At 30.5% G+C, this 18,993-nt stretch overlaps 1 protein-coding gene and 1 pseudogene across 1 annotated transcript; both read right to left on the minus strand.

Annotated features, from left to right (window-relative positions):
* Positions 1 to 974: 974 nt before the first annotated feature.
* Positions 975 to 2,940, minus strand: LOC107410999 (putative F-box protein At1g49610). The gene is made up of 4 exons (XM_016018506.4): positions 2,788 to 2,940; positions 1,755 to 2,645; positions 1,497 to 1,646; positions 975 to 1,388 (listed from the first exon to the last, which is right to left on the minus strand). The coding sequence occupies exons 1-4, from the start codon at positions 2,833 to 2,835 to the stop codon at positions 1,065 to 1,067; spliced, it is 1,413 nt and encodes a 470-aa protein (XP_015873992.3). The 5' UTR covers positions 2,836 to 2,940; the 3' UTR covers positions 975 to 1,064.
* Positions 2,941 to 15,830: 12,890 nt separating this feature from the next.
* LOC125423666 (uncharacterized) lies at positions 15,831 to 17,355 on the minus strand (annotated as a pseudogene).
* Positions 17,356 to 18,993: the final 1,638 nt, after the last annotated feature.

Consider the following 18,993-nt stretch of genomic DNA (forward strand, 5'->3'; position numbering starts at 1 on the left):
CATAGAAAATATCCTCTTCTATATTCTTGTAATTGATTGATATTAAAGGTTTCAAAACAATCACTTTCCAGCAATTCTTGACAATAAAGTTTACTGTCCGAATACCCATATCTGTAATTTTCTAAACTTTAATACACACTTGGTATTGTTCCTGTTTAATCTTAAACCTATAGCATTTTACCTCTCCATACTAGTTATAAATTGGTCTGACTCTGTTATGATGTTATCAATACCATCATCTGGTGGCACATCATTTTTATTAAGGTGACACAATCTTTCTTTAATTGGAAATATGCATCTAGTTCCTTTACCAAGTTTCAGGTCTCACATTAGTATGCAATCTCTGTGTGAATGGTCTTAATGATTTTAATATATTGAAGAGGATTGAGCTGTAATATCTTTCTAAAACTCTATAAAAATGCATTTTATATCTATGAAAAAAGTAGAAAATTTTTGTTTGTTTTTCTCTGAGCAATCATCACCTCCTATGGTTTCATTCTATAACTTATGGGTTTTATCTCATAACGATGAGATTGAAAACTGCCTTCTTGATATATATATGTATGTATATATATATATATATAGATATATATTTTCCTGTCTTGCTCATGATCGATGGCCATCCCTAAGATTTTATTGTATAACCCAAGTATGAGATTGAATACTTACTTCATTCCTATAACGAACAACTCTTGAAAACTGCCTTCTTGATATATATATATATATATATATTTTTTTTTTTTTCCCTGTCTTGCTCATGATCGATGGCCATCCCTAAGGTTTTATTGTATAACCCAAGTATGAGATTGAATACTTCATTCTTATAACGAACAACTCAACAGCTTACTTCTTCTTAGGTTAAAGAGTTGTGTTTGGCAACCTAAAGAGGTGAGGTTCTGCTTTCTTACCCGAGAATCAATTAGCCATCATAATTCAAATCAATTATTTTAATATATAAATAAATGCTAACAAAAAAAAAAAAAACCAATATAAACATACTATTAAATAAATAATTTCTAATAATCAACACAATCTCTGGATATATTAAATATATTAAAAATATATTAGAGGCAAACAAATTCTACAGCAGTAGGAATCTTTCCTTTAATATGCTGCATAGCATGATCTCTGATTTTTTCTTCCTCTTTTATGATTTTACTATTCTTGATTCGTCTGAAAGCTGGGTCGAAGTTGAATTTTTCATGTGCAGATGCACAAGGATGGACAACGATTTTTTGCAGGGCAACCAAATTATCTGCAAAGTAGATGATAAGTTGATCGAGATTTTTACGACCTGAATAGCCTAATATTTCCACTTCCTTGACAGGGCAATTTGTTGGTTGCTTTACAAATCCACATTTTTCGTCAAAATATTTCTCTAACAGCATCTGTACTTGCATTGAGAAAATAATAATAATAATAATGCTCATTGTCATGCATCCAAAAAGTATAATAAAAATATAGCTAAAATTAATCAAGTAAGAATCTATACACACCATCAACTCAAGTCTTTGCAAGCAAGGTGACACCTTCAGAAAAGGAATAATTCTGGAAAGCAAGAGATTGAGATTCTCAGTTGCACTAAGTGTCAACTTTAAGTGCTTAAGATTTGTTAACCTAGGATATTCGAGATTCCACACATGGGGCTGAAAGCAAAATTATTATTATTATTATTATTATAAAGAAATAATAATTAAAGAACAAAAAATAAAATAAAATAGAATCGTAGATAGTTAATAATTACATATCCTAACCTGAAGAAGAAGATCTAGGTGAAGTATCTGCAACTGAGAGAGACAAGATGAAAGTAAGGTGAAGGTAAGGCCAAGATCTTCATCGTTATCGGAACCAAAATCGGTATCGATGTGTAGGTCAACAAGCTTAGGTACATTCCTCAAGATGAATTCGTAAGGATAAGTGGACAGAGAATATAACGAAACAAGGTTTTGAGCAGCACAGATTTCAACCTTTTTGATATTGATACACCGCCTAATCTCAAAATGCTTCAAATTAGGCACCCCAGAAATCCTTAAATTGATCAACTTGTCAGAACCAGCAACTTTTAATCGTTCAAGAAGAGGACATTTAGACAACAGCCACTCCACAACCCTGCCATGTATCTCAACACTTGTTAAATTAAGCACTTTGAGGGACTTGAGTGCAACGGGATCAAAGTGTTTTTTGCGAAGAATATAGCAATCACAATTCATTCTAAGTCCACCATATTCAAAAAACTCCAATTCGAGAGTTTTAACTCTGTTTTTCATGGCGAACTCAATCCAATTATCAATGGAAGATGAAAATTCACGACACAGATCGAAACCGATTCTAAACCGATCGATGCCGCGGACCATGTTGTTTTTGCTGCTGCGCTGCGCGATTACACTGTTTACCCGGTCGATGTACTTTGGCCTCTCAACCCTCAGTAGTTGTCCAGGTGATTCTATGATGCGGTTGAGAGTTTCCTCGGCATCGAAGTCCAGATTTTTGGTAAAGGTCCAGATGTAGCGCCATCGCTTGGCGAGAACACTTGTAGCGACTGCCTCTTTCAGAGGCAACCCAGAAACTATCCTCGCCAGAATATCATCTGGCAGTTCACTGATTCTATCATCCTCCTTCTCCTCCTCACCCTCTCTCTTGTTTTTCTATTTAAATAAATAAATAAATAAAAATCCAAAAACAACAACAACAACAACAGATCTATCGCGATAAGGATTGTACTAAACATACAAGTACGAGAAAAATTTTAAAAATAAAAAATTTAAAGATAGATGGTTTTGCTTTTACCTTGTTCTGCAACACAGATCCACAACGTTGAAGCGCATTCTCCATCATTCTTTTTCCCGGACCGAACTCAATATCGATCTTTGCTTAGATTGCGGCTCTGTGATATTTATATGAATATATATATATATATATATATATATATATAGAACACGTATACGGTATACCTATGGTCCTATACCTATCTCTATTCCACTTTAGTAAGGAAAACCTTGTGTACAGCCTCTAACCGTGTTTGATTCAATTGGATAAACTATTCATATTTATTATTATAAAATTATGAGGAACGCAGAAAACTACTGTAAATAATTAAAAAAATTAAAAACTTTAGCATTCAAAAATAAAATAAATATTTTAAAATTATTTGCATTGTTGGACTTTCATTTTTAGCATGCAATCCACAAGATTTAACATTCGGCTCTCTCTCATTTGTTGAGCTAATTAATACTCTATTATTTTTAACTTGTAAAAAAGTAAATTAAAAATGGGTTTCATAATTATTTAATAATATTTATAATTTGAAGATACCAATTTTTTTATATATTATTAAATAGTTAATGTTAAAATTTAACATTCATTATTAAAAAATTTATATCAATATCAAATTTTAAAAATAATATTTATTATTAAGATGTTTTAATTAAGTATATCAAAAATATATAATATTATATAAAATGATGTGATGCTTCATCCATTACATGAATCATGAAACATAGAAAATTATGTCCTGCATTTCAGATGGGGCGACCTCTTTCCAGTGACGGGCTTAGGAAATTAAGGCCCGGCTTAAGGCATACGCCACTAAGGCCCATGCCTAGGCCCCATTTTCTTAAGGGCTCTTAAAAAAAAAATCCATATATATATATATATATAATATACATAATAGACTATAATTATTAATTTATTTTAAAAGTATAAAAATTTAGACTAAAACCATTTAATTATTTTTAATTGATTATTTGTTTTTATGTGAATTCTAATCGATTATTTATTGTAATAATTATTTTTAACTATTTTTATTTTTGAAAAATAACACCAACTAAGTCCAATTAAATATTTTATATTCTATAATATATTATATTTTAATAATAAAAAAGAGAGAAAAATATATTAAATATCCCTCTCATTTATACATTTTTTCTCATTTATTTATGCATTTTTTATTATCTTACTCACTTATTTTCATCCTTTATCACCTATTTATTTTTTATATTTATTTAATTTTAGTATACAATTTATATCATTTGCAATTTTAATGCAAATGACTTTAAAATAAAATATAAAAGATAAGCTTGTGAGTGATAATTTATTTTAATGAATTTGTATTGTTCATTCTCATAATAGTTTTAATTTTTGTTTTTTTTATGAATTTATGATTTTAATTATTTACTAATTATACTTACAGTTTGTAAAAAATTAGATTTTGTATTCTTCTAGTTTTTGCTTTTATATATATATTTTATATCTTAATTCAAATAAATTAATTAAATTTATTTTGAGAACTAAAACTTAAAAAAAAAAATAAATTCTTTTCCCTATGTATAGATTTATTATTTTTTGTTATTGCAGTTTCAATGGAAATAAATTTTTCAAAATTGAAATTAGTAAAAGTTTATTTATATTCAATTATATCTTAAAAAAATTAAACAATTAGCAATTTTATCAATTGAAAAATATTTATTATTAAATCTTGAATATAAAAATTTAATTAATAATTTTATGTCTAAAAAAATAAAAAAAAATAGATTTTATATCAAAAATCTATTTTATCAAAAATAATATTTAATTATGACCCTAAATTTTTTTTTGGCCGAGGGCCTCAAAAATTGTTGAGACAGCCTGGGTCAGCATCTTTAATTTTTTTGATTAAGTAAACTTGCATATATTAATGCATAAAATGCAAAGATTAAGAATTTTTCAAATACAGAAAAAAAAATGGTAATTAACGGTAATTTTGAACAAAAAAATCTTCTTAAATATTATTCTTCAATAAAACCCTCAAATTTTTTTATATTGTAATAGGAAACAGTAAATTTATTGAAAAGCCCAAACAAAAAGAAATTAAACAGGTAAATATAAAAAGGAAGGAACATTGAATGTGGGCCGGTGTCGTGAAGCAAAGAGCAAGAGAAGTGGTCTTGCGGGTGTATAAATACACAGGGAGAGGGGCCCTTCCAGTGGCTGATTCAGTTGAGTGGAGTTATTCAAACAAAAACTAACATAAATAAATATTAATTCTTTAAATTATGATACAGAGAAAATTCATTAAACATTTTTTTTTTATTATAATAGAGGGAAGAGGGATTTTCGCTTAGGTTGTAATTTAAACCTGAATGAATGAAATGTATCCCCAATAATTTTACTATTAAATCATTCTTATAAATATAAAATTTAATAAATATTTGAATTAAACTTCATTGCTAATTTTTTAATACAATAAAAATGAATAAATAATTAAAAAGATTAGTTTTACTGGAGGTTTAATGTAATAGTAAAACCACAAAAATGCATTCTCTTATGGGTGCTTCATTTTACACAAACAAATTTTCTAGCTCCACATACTTCTTCGATAAATTTACTAAGAACCCTTAAACTTTTTTTTATTATTCTTTTTTTTTCTTTTTATTGCAAACATGTTTTTAAAATTTGCATATAAGCTTATCGATTTCTTTATTCCAGAAAAAAAATCTAAAAATATTTTTTACTATTCTTATATGAATAACTAATTTTTTTTATTAAAAAAAGCAAAAAATCAATTTCTCATAGTTTCCAAGTTAATTACATAAAAAAATATTTATTTTTTCAAATATTTATTTACATTGTAACTATTTCATAATTTTATATAAGTAATTATGTACTTATTCATGAATATCTAATTTTTGAGTTTATTGTCAATAATTATAATTTTTTTTTTTTGGGTAATATGTCAATATTTATAATTTAATTTCATAAAAAAAGGTATTTTTAATTGTGCCCCTCTAACAAATTTTTTTGGATCTGGCATTGGTGGTGCTGAAATTCGAAGATGCAGAGACCAGAGTCCTCAGCTTAACTAGATTGGAATTGGGAAGACGAAGATCAAAGAGCTAGGATTGGAAAAAAGATATGGGAAAGTAAAGACGATGTCGTATTAGCGAAGTTCCGGGTGTGCACCAGCTTGAACGGGCAGATGATGACAATCCCGCGCTCCGTTTTCTGGGAAAATAAAGTCCCAGAATGGGGAAGATTAATTGCGTAAAAAATAAATAAATAAATAAATAACATAAGGGGATTTTGGTAAATTTACCTGAGAAATATGTGCAGCTACGAATTTTGGTTGTCAGAAAAGATGCACACTCGGCTTATATCCTTGGTTCCAACTTGTCTGAACCATATGAGGAATTTGGGCCTTTGGACTAGGGGCTCGCGGCCTAGTCCTACATAGCATATCTTTTTTAGGGCTTTGCCATTTACACGATCCATTTTGCTTTTCACATTGCATTCTTGTGTAAAATTACTAAAAGCCCTTGACTTTTTTTTGTTTTGTTTTTGGGGGGTCAATTTTATTTTTAAGGTTTTATGTTGGCTGGCATTTTCTTGATAGAGGCAGTAAAATTCCGATTAAAATCAAAATTTTGATTCAAGGCTTCCTTCATTTATATTGAACAATTCAAACTACATTTAAATTTCCAAAAGAGCATAATTATCCTAATACTTATTTAATTACATTGTATTGAATGCTTGTTATTGTAATTGAATATGAATTGTAATTAAATAACTATTATCTAACTACATTTATTGATAAATATTTTAACCAAAATTTAAAAAAATTGCTTAAAAAACTATATTAAACTGTAATTGAAAAATAAATAAATAAAAGAGATGATAGGGTAAATAAATAAGAAAAAAAAATTCAAGAGCTGTTGGGAGAGAGATTGTGGGGGCACAGTTGGTATTTAGGCATAAATAGGTAAAAATAATAATAATAATAATAATAATAATAATAATAATAATGAAAAATGAAGAATGAAAAATGAAAAATGAAAAGAAAGTAAATGGCAGAAAAAATTGAAGTGGGGAGCAATAAAGCCCTTTCCAAGGATTAAAAAAACAAAACTTTTGAATCTTGTTTTGGGAAGGAAGAGAATTTGTAGCAATTCTCCAAATAAATAATTTAAATATTTTATGAATCCTCAATTTTCAAAGAGCATCCTAAACATTAACATATTTATCCTCTTGAGGATGACTGTACCAATGGATTGTTGTGTGCAATAAATCATCAAAGAGTTGAACGTCAAATTCATCATAAGATTTCAAACAATTACTAGCAAATTGGAGTAGCATAGTGCCCTCCTCATTCCTACATCTTGGAATATACTAGAAAATTAAGAATCGAATTTAGGTATATCTATTTTTTCTATCTTAAATTATCAGTTTTTATTTACAGATATGGATAAGCAATATAATAGAGAGATATTATCACTAGTGGTTTTCAAACTATTTTTTAACTATTGATAATGATATTTTGATTTTTAAACTTTTTTTTTTTTTGACAAATTAATATCTAAACTTGCTATTTTGTTTCACAGTTAGGCTTTAAATAAATTTGCATCTAAAATTATGTGATCATAAAGGATTAAAGTAAATTTTTTATATAGTTTAAGGTTTACATGTGCAATAAACATTAAAAAAAATCTAAATAATATTTTAAAAAATATTTTTCAATACAATAAATATTTTTATCAATAATTATTTTAAATCTTTATTTTTTTCATAGAAAACCATAAAAAAAAATTGGAAAATACTTTATCTTTTGAAATATTTTTAAAAAAGATAAAATTTTAAAATATGTATAAATTATTTTCAAAAAATTTTATTCTTAATATAATCAAATGCCATTTAGTTTATTTTTTTTAATGTACTTCATTTATTTATTGTAAAAAAATTATTTTTAAAGTATTAAAATTTTAAATCATACGTGCTAGGAATTTAAAAAATGTAAGAGAAAAATATTTTTCGAAATGATTTTTTTTTCAAAGCAAATTTCTCTATCACACATAAATCTAAAAGTTATATATATATATATATATATATATATATATATATATATATATTTTATGCAAAACCATATCTTTTTTTCTTTTTTTGTTTTTTGATAAATTTCGTTATACGAAGCTATTATTTAGTTTTTTTTTTTATTGTATTGTTTATTGCACATGTTCTTCCTAAACTCTGTAAAAGTTTAATTTGATCCCTCATAATAAGGGGACTTTGGATGGAGAATTAGTGAAGGACTAAGGTGAAACAAATGAGCAAGTTTAGGGACCAATTTGTTAAAAAAATAGTTTAAGGACCTAATTATTACTAGCAATATAGTTTACAGATCTCTAGTGATAATATCCATATGATAAAATTGTTGATTGAAAACTTTTACTTTTGATAACTAAAACAACAACATCAACAACAATAACAACAAAAAATCACTCCTAATGATTTAATTTAAAGTTACTATATTCTCATACAATAATTATAATATTGAATATTGATTTTTTTTATAACAAAAAACAAATATTGAATGTTTTGATTATCCAAAAAAATATTTTTTTTGGTAACAACCCAATTAGTAGTCAAGCCCATTTGTTTTATTATCTTTATAAACCAATTATTAATGCAAGCTTAAGTACAATTATTATTATTATTATTATTCTTTTTTATGGAAAAGCCCAATTCATTCATGTTTCATAACCAGATTTCAGGAAAAAATAATACATTTTTAGTTTTTGAGTTCTCACATTAAAAGCAAGGAGAGGGAAACCCCAAACCCATCTTTTTCTTCTCTAAACTCTTCATTTTTCACAATTTTTCTTCTCTCAATTCTTCAAATCTCAACCAAAACCTATAACCTTTTGATCAAAATGAAGCTCTTGAGATCCTTTTCTTGCTAGAACTATTGCATATTGAAAAGAACAAGATTTTTGGAAGTTTCCCTCCCTTTTTTTTTTATTTTTTTTTTGGGGTTTTCATTTGTTTTGGAGCTTTAAGGTAAAGACCCATACTTTGGTTTTTCTTTCCTATTTATTATGGATGCATTAGTATTGTTTTTGAAGTATTTACATGGGATTTTTGAAAGGCTTGAAAATCTGGAAATATTTTTATGTAAATGGGTTTGTAAATCTTGGTTAAAGCTTTTAAAAATCTGAAATTTTCTATTTCCTAATGTGCTTGCATTCTAAATGTTCGAAAAATGCTTGTGAGAGTGGTTTAGCTAGTTATGGTGCTTTGATTTTCGTTTGAGTGTCAGAACCTTGAGTTTATGACTTGCAAACTTGGCTTCTTAGATGCTTCTCAAGAGTTGAGAGAAGAACTTCAAGTTAAGAAGGATAAAGGGTTGGATTTAGAAGACCATTTGGCTAGGTAGAAGGTTAAGCTTTAGGAAAAGCTTTACAAGCTTTGACTGGAGGTAGGTAACAATTTGAGTTTTTGTTTTTGGCTTTAAAAACTGAAAAATGGGTTATTGTTTAGCTATTATACTGTTTTGAGGGGTTATTTGAAATATATGTACGTCGGACATGGATTTTTAGTGCAAACTTAATGTTTGAGTTGAAAACCAAAGCTTGGAATTTTGCTGTGAGCTGGTATTTCGTGGATATATATGTGGATTCAAGGTATCTATCGCCTTCTGTTTGCTTTGAAATTTGGGATCATAAAATTAGATATGTTGAAGAAAATTCATATCAAGTTTCATAAAAAATTATTAAGTATTTGATTTTCTATGAATTTTCAAAGTAAAATTTTTGAAAGCAGAATTTTTCTGACAGCAGCAAGAACTTCAAATTTATGAAGTCCAAAATCATACTAAATGACCATTGAATGAGCTGAAATTTTGTAGAGATATTCATTTATACATCTAATTGCATTTTGAAAATTTTTTATCACTTTATGTTTTATAATTATCCAGAATTCATTTTGTACCATAGTCACCTCTGTTTTGAAAACTAAATTTCAGGTTTGTAGCTTTAAACTAAAATCTTGAGTTGGTCCATTTATTTAACTCTTCTGGGGTTTAAACTTTTTATATAGGTACTTGTATATATTTACTTTGTTATTGAAAGTTTCATAAAAATTCTCAATTTCTTTGGTATTGAAATCAATCAAAAGGTTTTACAAATTTGCACGAAAAATTGATTTTAGTGTTTTATTTGTTATGCATTGGATAGGAATTAAATTTGTTTTGATTCTTTATTTGATCTAAAATTTTTACCACACATAGATCCACACGTCTACTAAGTTGTTGTGAAATTTCAAATGATTTTGATGCCCTTTGGTTGAAGGAAAGAATTGTTTCTAGACACCGGATGAAGATATGAAGGGCTTGGAGGCCTTGGTTGGAAGTCTCTAGACACCCTGGTGAAGTAATGAAAAGGTGGTCACGGTCCTTATGTGAGGAGCCCTTAATTTCGAGGGCCATAGGTGACAATCCATGGGAGAATGCACCAAAAGTATATGGTTAAGGCATATGAACTATCTTGATTATACTGTAGTCAATATTTTGACAAATACTGTTTTGTGAGCCGTTTTAAATAATTCTTGAAGTTATTACTAATGCTGAAATGAAATTTGTAATTGTTTATATTATGTTTACCTTATGTTTCTTATTTAATTTAATTGGTGAGTTGTTTATAATTATTATACCTTTAGCAAAGAAAAAACCAAATTGTTATTTATAGGGTTTGTATCTCAAACCTACTTTTCAGGAGTTGATGATGGATACAAAGGGAAAGAAGTGGCATAGATAGCTTTGAAGTGTCTTTGGGAGCTTTTATTATTGATCTCTACTTTTTGAGCTTGGTTAGCTATTTTTGAGTTTATGTTTAGTATTTGTTTATGGTTATGTGTTATTAAGCTCAACTTAATCGTTTTAAGTTTTATATTTTGAAATATTGGAGTTGATTGACTTATATGAGCTTTATTTTGGGATGCTAGACGTTAAACTCTAGTTTTAGCTTGAGCTTTAAAAAGGCTATTTTATTCTTAAATGTTGTTAAGGATTAAAATAATGTACAAGGACATCTTTGATGAATTTTGTTATATATATATATATATATATATATATATATTTATTTGGATGTTGTTATCAAATTGTTACTTATGGTTGTTCCTGGGGGTGGCATTTTTTGATAATTTTTGAAACGGTATTAAATATTTTGTTGAATAATTTTTATCATGGTTTTCTCCAACTATATTCCAATTTTGATTCCACCAGCTCGGATTATTTAATATAAAAAATTTTTAACAAATATTTAATACATTTTATTTTGGTATTTGGAGTTGAAAATTCAAACTTTACTTCATTGTTGGAGAGAACAATCAATTTGCTACTAACTCGTTCTTACATATACATGATATTCAAAATTGAAGGTTATAATCTTTGTATGAGAAAATGAGGACTAAAACAAAAAAAGAAAAAAAAAAAAAAAAGGGATTAAACACAAAGTATTCAAAATATTTTTTGAAATGATCTTTTTCACATATAATTTCTGTATAACTCACAGAAATCTGAAGTTATATTTCTTTTATAGAAAATCATATCTTTTTTTTTTAAAAAAAAAAAAATGGGTTATACATAACCATATCTAAAAATTAAATTGAATATTAAATGTTTGAATTTCTTAAGAGAATATAAAATAAAATAAACGAATATGAAAATTGAAAAATACTTGCAAATCTTATTGAAAAGTATTATTTAGGTTCTTTTTTAGTGCTTATCGCACATGTGATCCTTAAACAATATAAAAGTTTAACTTGATCCCTCGATGAAAAATTAGTTAAGGACAAATGATGGAACAAATAAACAAATTCATGGATCAATTTGTTAAAAAAAAATAGTTTAAGCAGTATAGTTTAGGGAATTTGCTGATAATGTCCTTATAATAGAATTCTTAATTGAAAAGTTTTACTTTTGATAACAATCCAAAAAAAAAAAAGAAAAAGAAAACACTCCTAATGATTCAATTTAACTTCATATTTATATCAAAAACAAATATTGCATATTTTGATCATCTAAAAAATATTTTTTTTGGATAAATTACCAAAACAGTGTCGAATATTTTGTTTAATAATTTCTATGATGGTTTTCTCCAACTATATTCGAATTTTGATTCCCCCACCTCAAATTATTTAATATAAAAAGAATGTGACGAATATTGAATAATTTTTGTTTTCATGTTTGGAGTTGGAAATTCAAACTTTATTTCATGTCGGGAAAACAATCACTTTGCTACTAAATTGTTCTTGCATGGACCTTATATTCAAAATTGAAGGTTATATAATCTTTGTATGAGAAAATGAGGATTAAAACCAAAAAAAAGAAAAGAAAAAGTAAAAAAGGGACTGGACTGAACACAAATTATAAAACAGATGAATACTTATCACTTTGGATTTTAAAACATTTGGCATGGGAGCATTTGAAATAAAATTGTAAATTTAATTATAATGCCTGATATATTGATGCAAATGACATTTCACTTATATCTTTTCACTGTTCAATAAAAAAAATTTGAACTTGCAAATCGTTTTAATCGAAAATAATATTTGTGCTCAAGAATCTTTGTTTTTGAAATATTATTAATATTTATGAGTATATTTTTTTCTGTTTACTCCTCTCTTGATTTATTTCATTGTCTGCTATTTTAAGTTTACAAACAAATTTTCATGCCCCATGTACTAGGCTTTTAAATCGATGTTTTTAATCACAAATGGGCTTAGAATCTCACAAATCAAGAATATGGCCTTTTCAAATATGGGCTGCTTTCAAAGGCTCTTAAAATGGGCTTAGATTTTCAACATTAATTAAAATGGGCTCATAAAACATGGGTTGTAACTTGTAAAAAGTATTCTTAATATGGGCTCCTAACAATCTTGTCTCTCCCCATCGGAAAAAAAATAAAAAGAATAAACTCATAACAACGGTTAACAAAGAAAAATCAAAGAAACCCACTAGCCGACCATCAGGCTGGAGCACAAATAGAAATTCAAACGTTACTCATAAAATTTTGTTCATAAAATATTCATCGAAAATAGATCTGAAAGCCAAAAAGGTACTACATATCCAGTAGAAATCAACCTAAAATCAGAGAAACCCACCGGCCGACCGGTGTATTGCAGTATCCTCATAAGCAAAAACAACATCCTACAGATAGATTTGAAAGCCACATATAGAGTAGCAATCATTGGTACCACGTTTAAGCAACTTTGAACCCCTAAGACAGAGCAAATCTGCGGAGACTGGCCTTGCTGGGGTGGATCTTCACAGTGCTCCTCCATTTTCCAGCCGCCCTCGCCTTCTGCAACGTCTTCAGATCAGCTGCATTGTCCACGATCATCATGTTGCACTGCTTCAGATCCTTTTCAATGCGAGCCATTGCCTTGTACAGAGTGATGAAAAAAAAGGAGAGAAAGAGATAATAATCTGTTTTATTATAATTTACTTGCTTCTACCCTTTAACACACACACCTCATATCACCTACTCTATTTATAGCATTAGACTCAAAGGTAACAAGCATAAAAACTAGAAGAGTAAGCCCACTGACACATAAAACTAGGAATAAATCAATAACCACAAGCTAAAGACTAGGTACAAGCCACAAACTAGACTCCAAAAACTAAATGCAATTGACTAGGACAAATATTGACTAAGTAATAAATATCTTGACAATCCCTCCCTTAAACTGAAAAATCTTTCAGTTTAATACATATTTTGACTTCTTTAAACCGAACCTTCCAAAGTGGAGACTCCAAGCAATTTTCTGAGCTTGAGAAACGGTGCTAACTTGAGAGGCTTGGTCATTATGTCAGCAATCTGGTCTTCACTCTTGCAATAAATAAGATCAATGACTCCTTCATTCATCAGGTCCCTTAAGAAATGAAATTTCACATCTATATGCTTGCTTCTTCCATGTAAAACAGGATTTTTTGAAAGTTTTATAGTTGAACTATTATCACAATAGATTGCAGTGGCTACCTCTTGCTTGAAGTGCAGCTCTTCAAGAATTTTCTTCAACCAAATAGCTTGGCACGCACATGTTGTTGCAGCTACAAATTATGCTTCTGTTGTTGATAGAGTGACGATTGCTTGTTTCTTTGATGACCATGAAACAGCTCCAGACCCAAGTTTAAAGATATATCCAGATGTACTTTTCCTATCTTCTATATCTCCAGCATAATCACTATCTGTAAAGCCAATTAAATTTGACTTTTCTCCCTTCTTGTAGAACATCCCATAGTTAGTGGTACCTTGCAAGTATCGAAAAATTCTCTTGGCAGCTAAAAAATGCATCTCCCTTGGATATTCCATGTACCTGTTCTTGCAAGTCACCATGTAAAAATGCTGATTTTACGTCCAATTGGAAGATAGGCCATGAATGTTGTGCTGCCAATGCAATCACTAGTCTGACTGTATCAAGTCTTGCAACAGGAGCATAGACTTCTCTATAATCCACTCCAAACTCTTGCTTATAGCCTTTTGCAACTAGACGTGCCTTGTACTTGTCAACTTCTCCATTCTCCTTTAGCTTTGTCTTGTACACCCATTTCACTTCAATGGTCTTTTGCCCTTTTGGAAGCTCTGTCAACTGCCATGTGTTGTTCCTTTCAATAGCTGCAATTTCTGCATCCATAGCCTTTTACCATTTTGATTCTTTAACAGCATCCTTGAAAGCTACAGGATCACAGTCTGAAAACAGAGCAAAATGAGTAAGCGGGTCCTCTTCTGAGTCATCAGAATCTATTACCTCGTAATCCATCATCCAAGCAGGCCTTCTCCTTTGTCGCAGAGGTCTTTGTTGTGCAATTTCTTCAGTTTCAGCCAGAGGAACATTTTGAGTGATTGGTGCTGGTTGTTGTTTATCTTCATCAACATCAAAATCTGCTGGAATTTGTTGTCGAGGTTCACTCTTGTTCCATTGCCAAGTTCCTTCTTTGTCAAAGATAACATCACAACTAATAATAATTTTCTTAGTAATAGGATTGTAAAGCTTATAAGCTTTTGATTGATCACTAACACCAAGAAAAATGCATTTTTCTCCTTTGTTATATAACTTTGTCCTCTTTTGATATGGAATATGGGCATAGGCAACACACCCAAAAATTCTGAAATGATTTACAGTTGGTCTCCGTCCACTCCATGCTTCCTCCGGTGTCATATTTTGAACAGCAAGTGTGGGACTTCTGTTCAAAATATGGATGTTCCAATTGACTGCTTCAGGCTAAAACGTCTTTGGAATGCCACTCCTCGTCAAAAGACTTCGCACCATGTTCAAAATAGTGCAATTTTTCCGCTTGAAAACTCCATTTTGTTGAGGCATGTAAGCTGTTGTAAGGTGCCTCCTAATCCCATGATTCTCACAGAATTTTGCAAATTCTTGTGAGTTGTATTCTCCTCCGCGATCTGTACGAAGGACTTTGATCGGGCTGTCCATTTTTTTCTCAACCAGTACCTTATAGTTTTTGAAAGCTGTAAAAGCTTCAGATTTCTCCTGTAAAAAATATACCCATATTTTTCGGCTAAAATCATCAATGAAAGTGATTAGGTATTTTTTATTTTTGTTGGAAGATGGATTTATAGGCCCACAAAGGTCAGAATGAACCAACTCTAATTTCTTCTTTGCTCTCCATGATTTTCCTTGTGGAAACTGATTACGATGTTGTTTGCTAACAACACATTCTTCACAAACTTGAGAGGGAACTGAAATTTGAGGGAGACCAATTACCATATTTTCTACTGCAGAGTCTTCAATCCACCAAAATTTAAGTGACCATAACGAAAATGCCATAGCCATGCTGCATCCTTCAATTTTGCTAAGAAGCAAGAATGAGTGGAGTTTTGAAGATAAAGTGGAAACATACGATTTATTGTCATGTTAACTTGAGCAATTAAGCCCAACTTTGCATCCTGAATCTGACATACTCCATCTTTGATAGAAATCTCATACCCTTTCTCTTGCAGCTAGCCCACACTAAACAAATTGGCTGGAACAAAAAGAACATTAGAGATAGTGTGAGTGGAGTTTCCTTTGGTTTGGTAAGTAACCTTTCCTCTTCCCATGACAGATACGGTAGAGTTGTCACCAAATTTGACAGTGGTACGAAACGATTCATCTAGGTCAGAGAATACTTTCTTATCTCCACACATGTGGTTGCTGCAGCCAGTATCTAAATACCACATGTTTGGTTGAGTTTCTTCATTCACATGACAGGCCATCAAAAGAGACACCTCTTCTTCCTTTTCTGCAAAGTTAGTTCTTTCTTCATTTTGTTTAATCAAATTAGTTCGACATTCTGACTGATAATGACCATATTTATGACACCGGTAGCATTCGATATTAAACTTATCTGCTGATTTTAGTCTATAAGTTGCTGAATGATGGCCTCCTCGTCCTCTTCCTCTTCCTTGAAATTGATTTTCTTGGTGTTAATGATGTTGTTGGTTCCCGCGATCATTATTTCCTCTGCCTCTACCTCTACCTCTGCCTCTGCCTCGACCTCTATCTCCTCTTGGTGCCGAATGATGTTCTGCTGAGGCCTTTAAAGCTTGCTCCTCTTTCTCCTGCTGATTGATTTTCTATTCATGAACTAACAATGAACTTTTCAATTCATCAATTGAAAGTTCCTCAATATCATTGGCTTCCTCAATAGAACATACAACAAAATTAAATTTTGGTGTCATTGACCGAAGAATCTTCTCAACTATGGTGACATCCTCCATATTATCACCGTGGATCCGCATTTTGTTGACGATTGCCATTGTGCGTGAGAAGAAATCTGTAACAAATTCTCCTAATTTCATTCGTAACGTCTCGAACTCTGTACGAAGAGCTTGAGGCTGTTGCCTCCTTGCTCTTGCTGATCCTTGATATTTTTTCTTCATGGAGTCCCAAATGTGCTTAGAGGTATCTTTGCAAAGAATTGTCTCTAATATTGAGCGGTCAATGGCTTGAAAGAGATAATTTTTTGCCTTGAGATCTTTCAGTCGCTGCCCTTCTAACTCCGTTCTTTGTGCATCTGTCAATATTGTGTCGGCTGCAGGTTTTTTAACTCCATCGGAAACAACTTGCCAATACTCCTTAGATCTCAAGAAGTTTTCCATCAACATACTCCAATGGTCATAGTGACCATCAAACCGGGGAATAGCTGGTTGAACAAAATTATCAGTGGCCATTGAAAAATACTGCTGCTCAAAGAAAAAATAAAGCTGCTGCTTGACTTTTCTGTGTCTCACGAACTCTCCCTTTCTTTTGGCTCACTCAAACTCTCTTGTTTTTTGACAGCCCCCTCTTTTGACTCACTTCTCTCTCACTTTTTTTTTTTTTATAACCAACCAGGCTCTGATACCAATGATGAAAAAAAGGAGAGAAAGAGATAGTAATCTGTTTTATTATAATTTACTTGCTTCTTCCCTCTGACACACACGCCTCATATTACCTACTCTATTTATAGCATTAGACTCAACGGTAACAAGCATAAAAACTAGAAGAGTAAGCCCACTAACACATAAAACTAGGAACAAATCAATAACCACAAGCTAAATACTAGGTACAAGCCACGAGCTAGACTCCAAAAACTAAATGCAATTGACTAGGACAAATATTGACTAAGTAATAAATATCTTGACACAGAGGGCGAGACCCCCTGAGAGCGCACGCCTTCTGAAGGAATTTGTAGGCTTGCAGTGTCCGGATTGAGCCGGTCTGCAAAAGTAAAAGATGTTAGAAAACCGGTTTGCATCCGCAAATTGAACAACAAGAAGAAGAGCAAAAAAAAAAAATTAATAATGATAAAATAAAAGCACAAAAAAAAAATTCACAAACGATGAATTGCGAGAGGAAGAAGAAGACGATGTAGAACATAGAAAAGTATTTTTATAAAAATCTGAAGAAATTGAGAGTAAAATAAGAAGAAAAACATGAAGATGAGGAAGAAATCCGAAGAAGAAGAAGAAGAAAAAAAGAAAAAGAAGAGGGAAAAGAGGGCATAACATAGAAAGGTATTTTCACCCAAAAAAAAAAAAGTGGAAGAAATTTAAGTGGAAAAAAAAGAAAAAAAGCAAGAAAAGGAAGAAGATAGCAGAAGAAAAGGAGGAAGAAGAAGAGGAAGAAAAAAGAAAAAGAAGAGGAAGAAGAACTCACGAGCACCATTGTTTGAACACTCAAGCAGAGAGAGAGCAAAGGTTTTCAGAAAGGGAAGGGGTTTTTGGAAAAGTGCAGGGAAGGGTTCTGGAAAAGTGCTTGAGAGTCAAGAAAAGGGAAATCACATTAAATAGGAAAATTTTATTTTGACTTAAAAAATAAATAAAAATAGAGTTACACGTGGCACAATTGGGACCCGTTTAATAACCATCAAAAGCTTCTATAAAATTGCCCATGATCTATTATTCGGCATAAAGTCCTTACAGAGAGCATGTCGCTGGTGGGAAGTATGATAGAAGTCTAATTTTTACCATTGCAATCTGAGGACTCCTATTCCTAATATGTTGCAGTGTTGCATTAGAAAATTTTGCCTCTCCAGCTTCTTTCTGGAATTTCTCCAAAAGCTTATAAGGATTAAATCTAATATCAGCGCCAAAATCCTACTGACCAAACTCCTTAAGAAACAACAATTCACCTGAACTAAAATTAAATTCCCCATCTCTTAATGTATTCCCTGACTTTTTCTATGACTGAACCAGGTAAATATATCTGGAAAAGTACCACAAAGAAAAGGAATACTGCCACAGTGCAAACCCATGGGAGATAATCTAGCTTCTGGAGGGAAAAAAAAAAAGAAAAAAAAAATCTGGGAAAACCTCCATCTGTGTCTCTGTAAAAATGGATGTGTCTCTCAGCTCTACCAGTTGACTATGAAGAGAAAAAAAGTATATACTAGCGTCCAATACTGACTGATTAAGCTCGTATTAAAAATATACTCAATATTACATATGCTAATAAATCAGAGGGGAAAGCATGAAAAAGTCTAACAGTCTAATAATAAAAAATAAAAATAAAAATAAAACAGAGAATCAAGTAAGAAACTAGGGAAATGATAAGAAAGACAAAGAGCGATTAGAGCTAGTGGAAGCAAACAGTACCTACAAGTGGATTTTGGAGTCGAATGTCTATTGGGATTTCTTTCTTTAAAGCTTTGGAATTGCTTCGATTTCTAAGGGAGATCTCCATTTGAGATTCGGGTCACAAACT

This window comes from Ziziphus jujuba, chromosome 10 (assembly GCF_031755915.1).
Source record: "Ziziphus jujuba cultivar Dongzao chromosome 10, ASM3175591v1".
Classification (NCBI taxonomy): domain Eukaryota; kingdom Viridiplantae; phylum Streptophyta; class Magnoliopsida; order Rosales; family Rhamnaceae; genus Ziziphus; species Ziziphus jujuba.

Coding starts and splice junctions, on each gene's coding strand:
- LOC107410999 (XM_016018506.4), bottom strand. CDS start 2,835: ATGATGGAGAATGCGCTTCAACGTTGTGGATCTGTGTTGCAGAACAAG. Junction 2,646..2,787: donor GATCTGTGTTGCAGAACAAG/GTAAAAGCAAAA, acceptor TTATTTAAATAG/AAAAACAAGAGAGAGGGTGA. Junction 1,647..1,754: donor ACCTAGATCTTCTTCTTCAG/GTTAGGATATGT, acceptor TTTTGCTTTCAG/CCCCATGTGTGGAATCTCGA.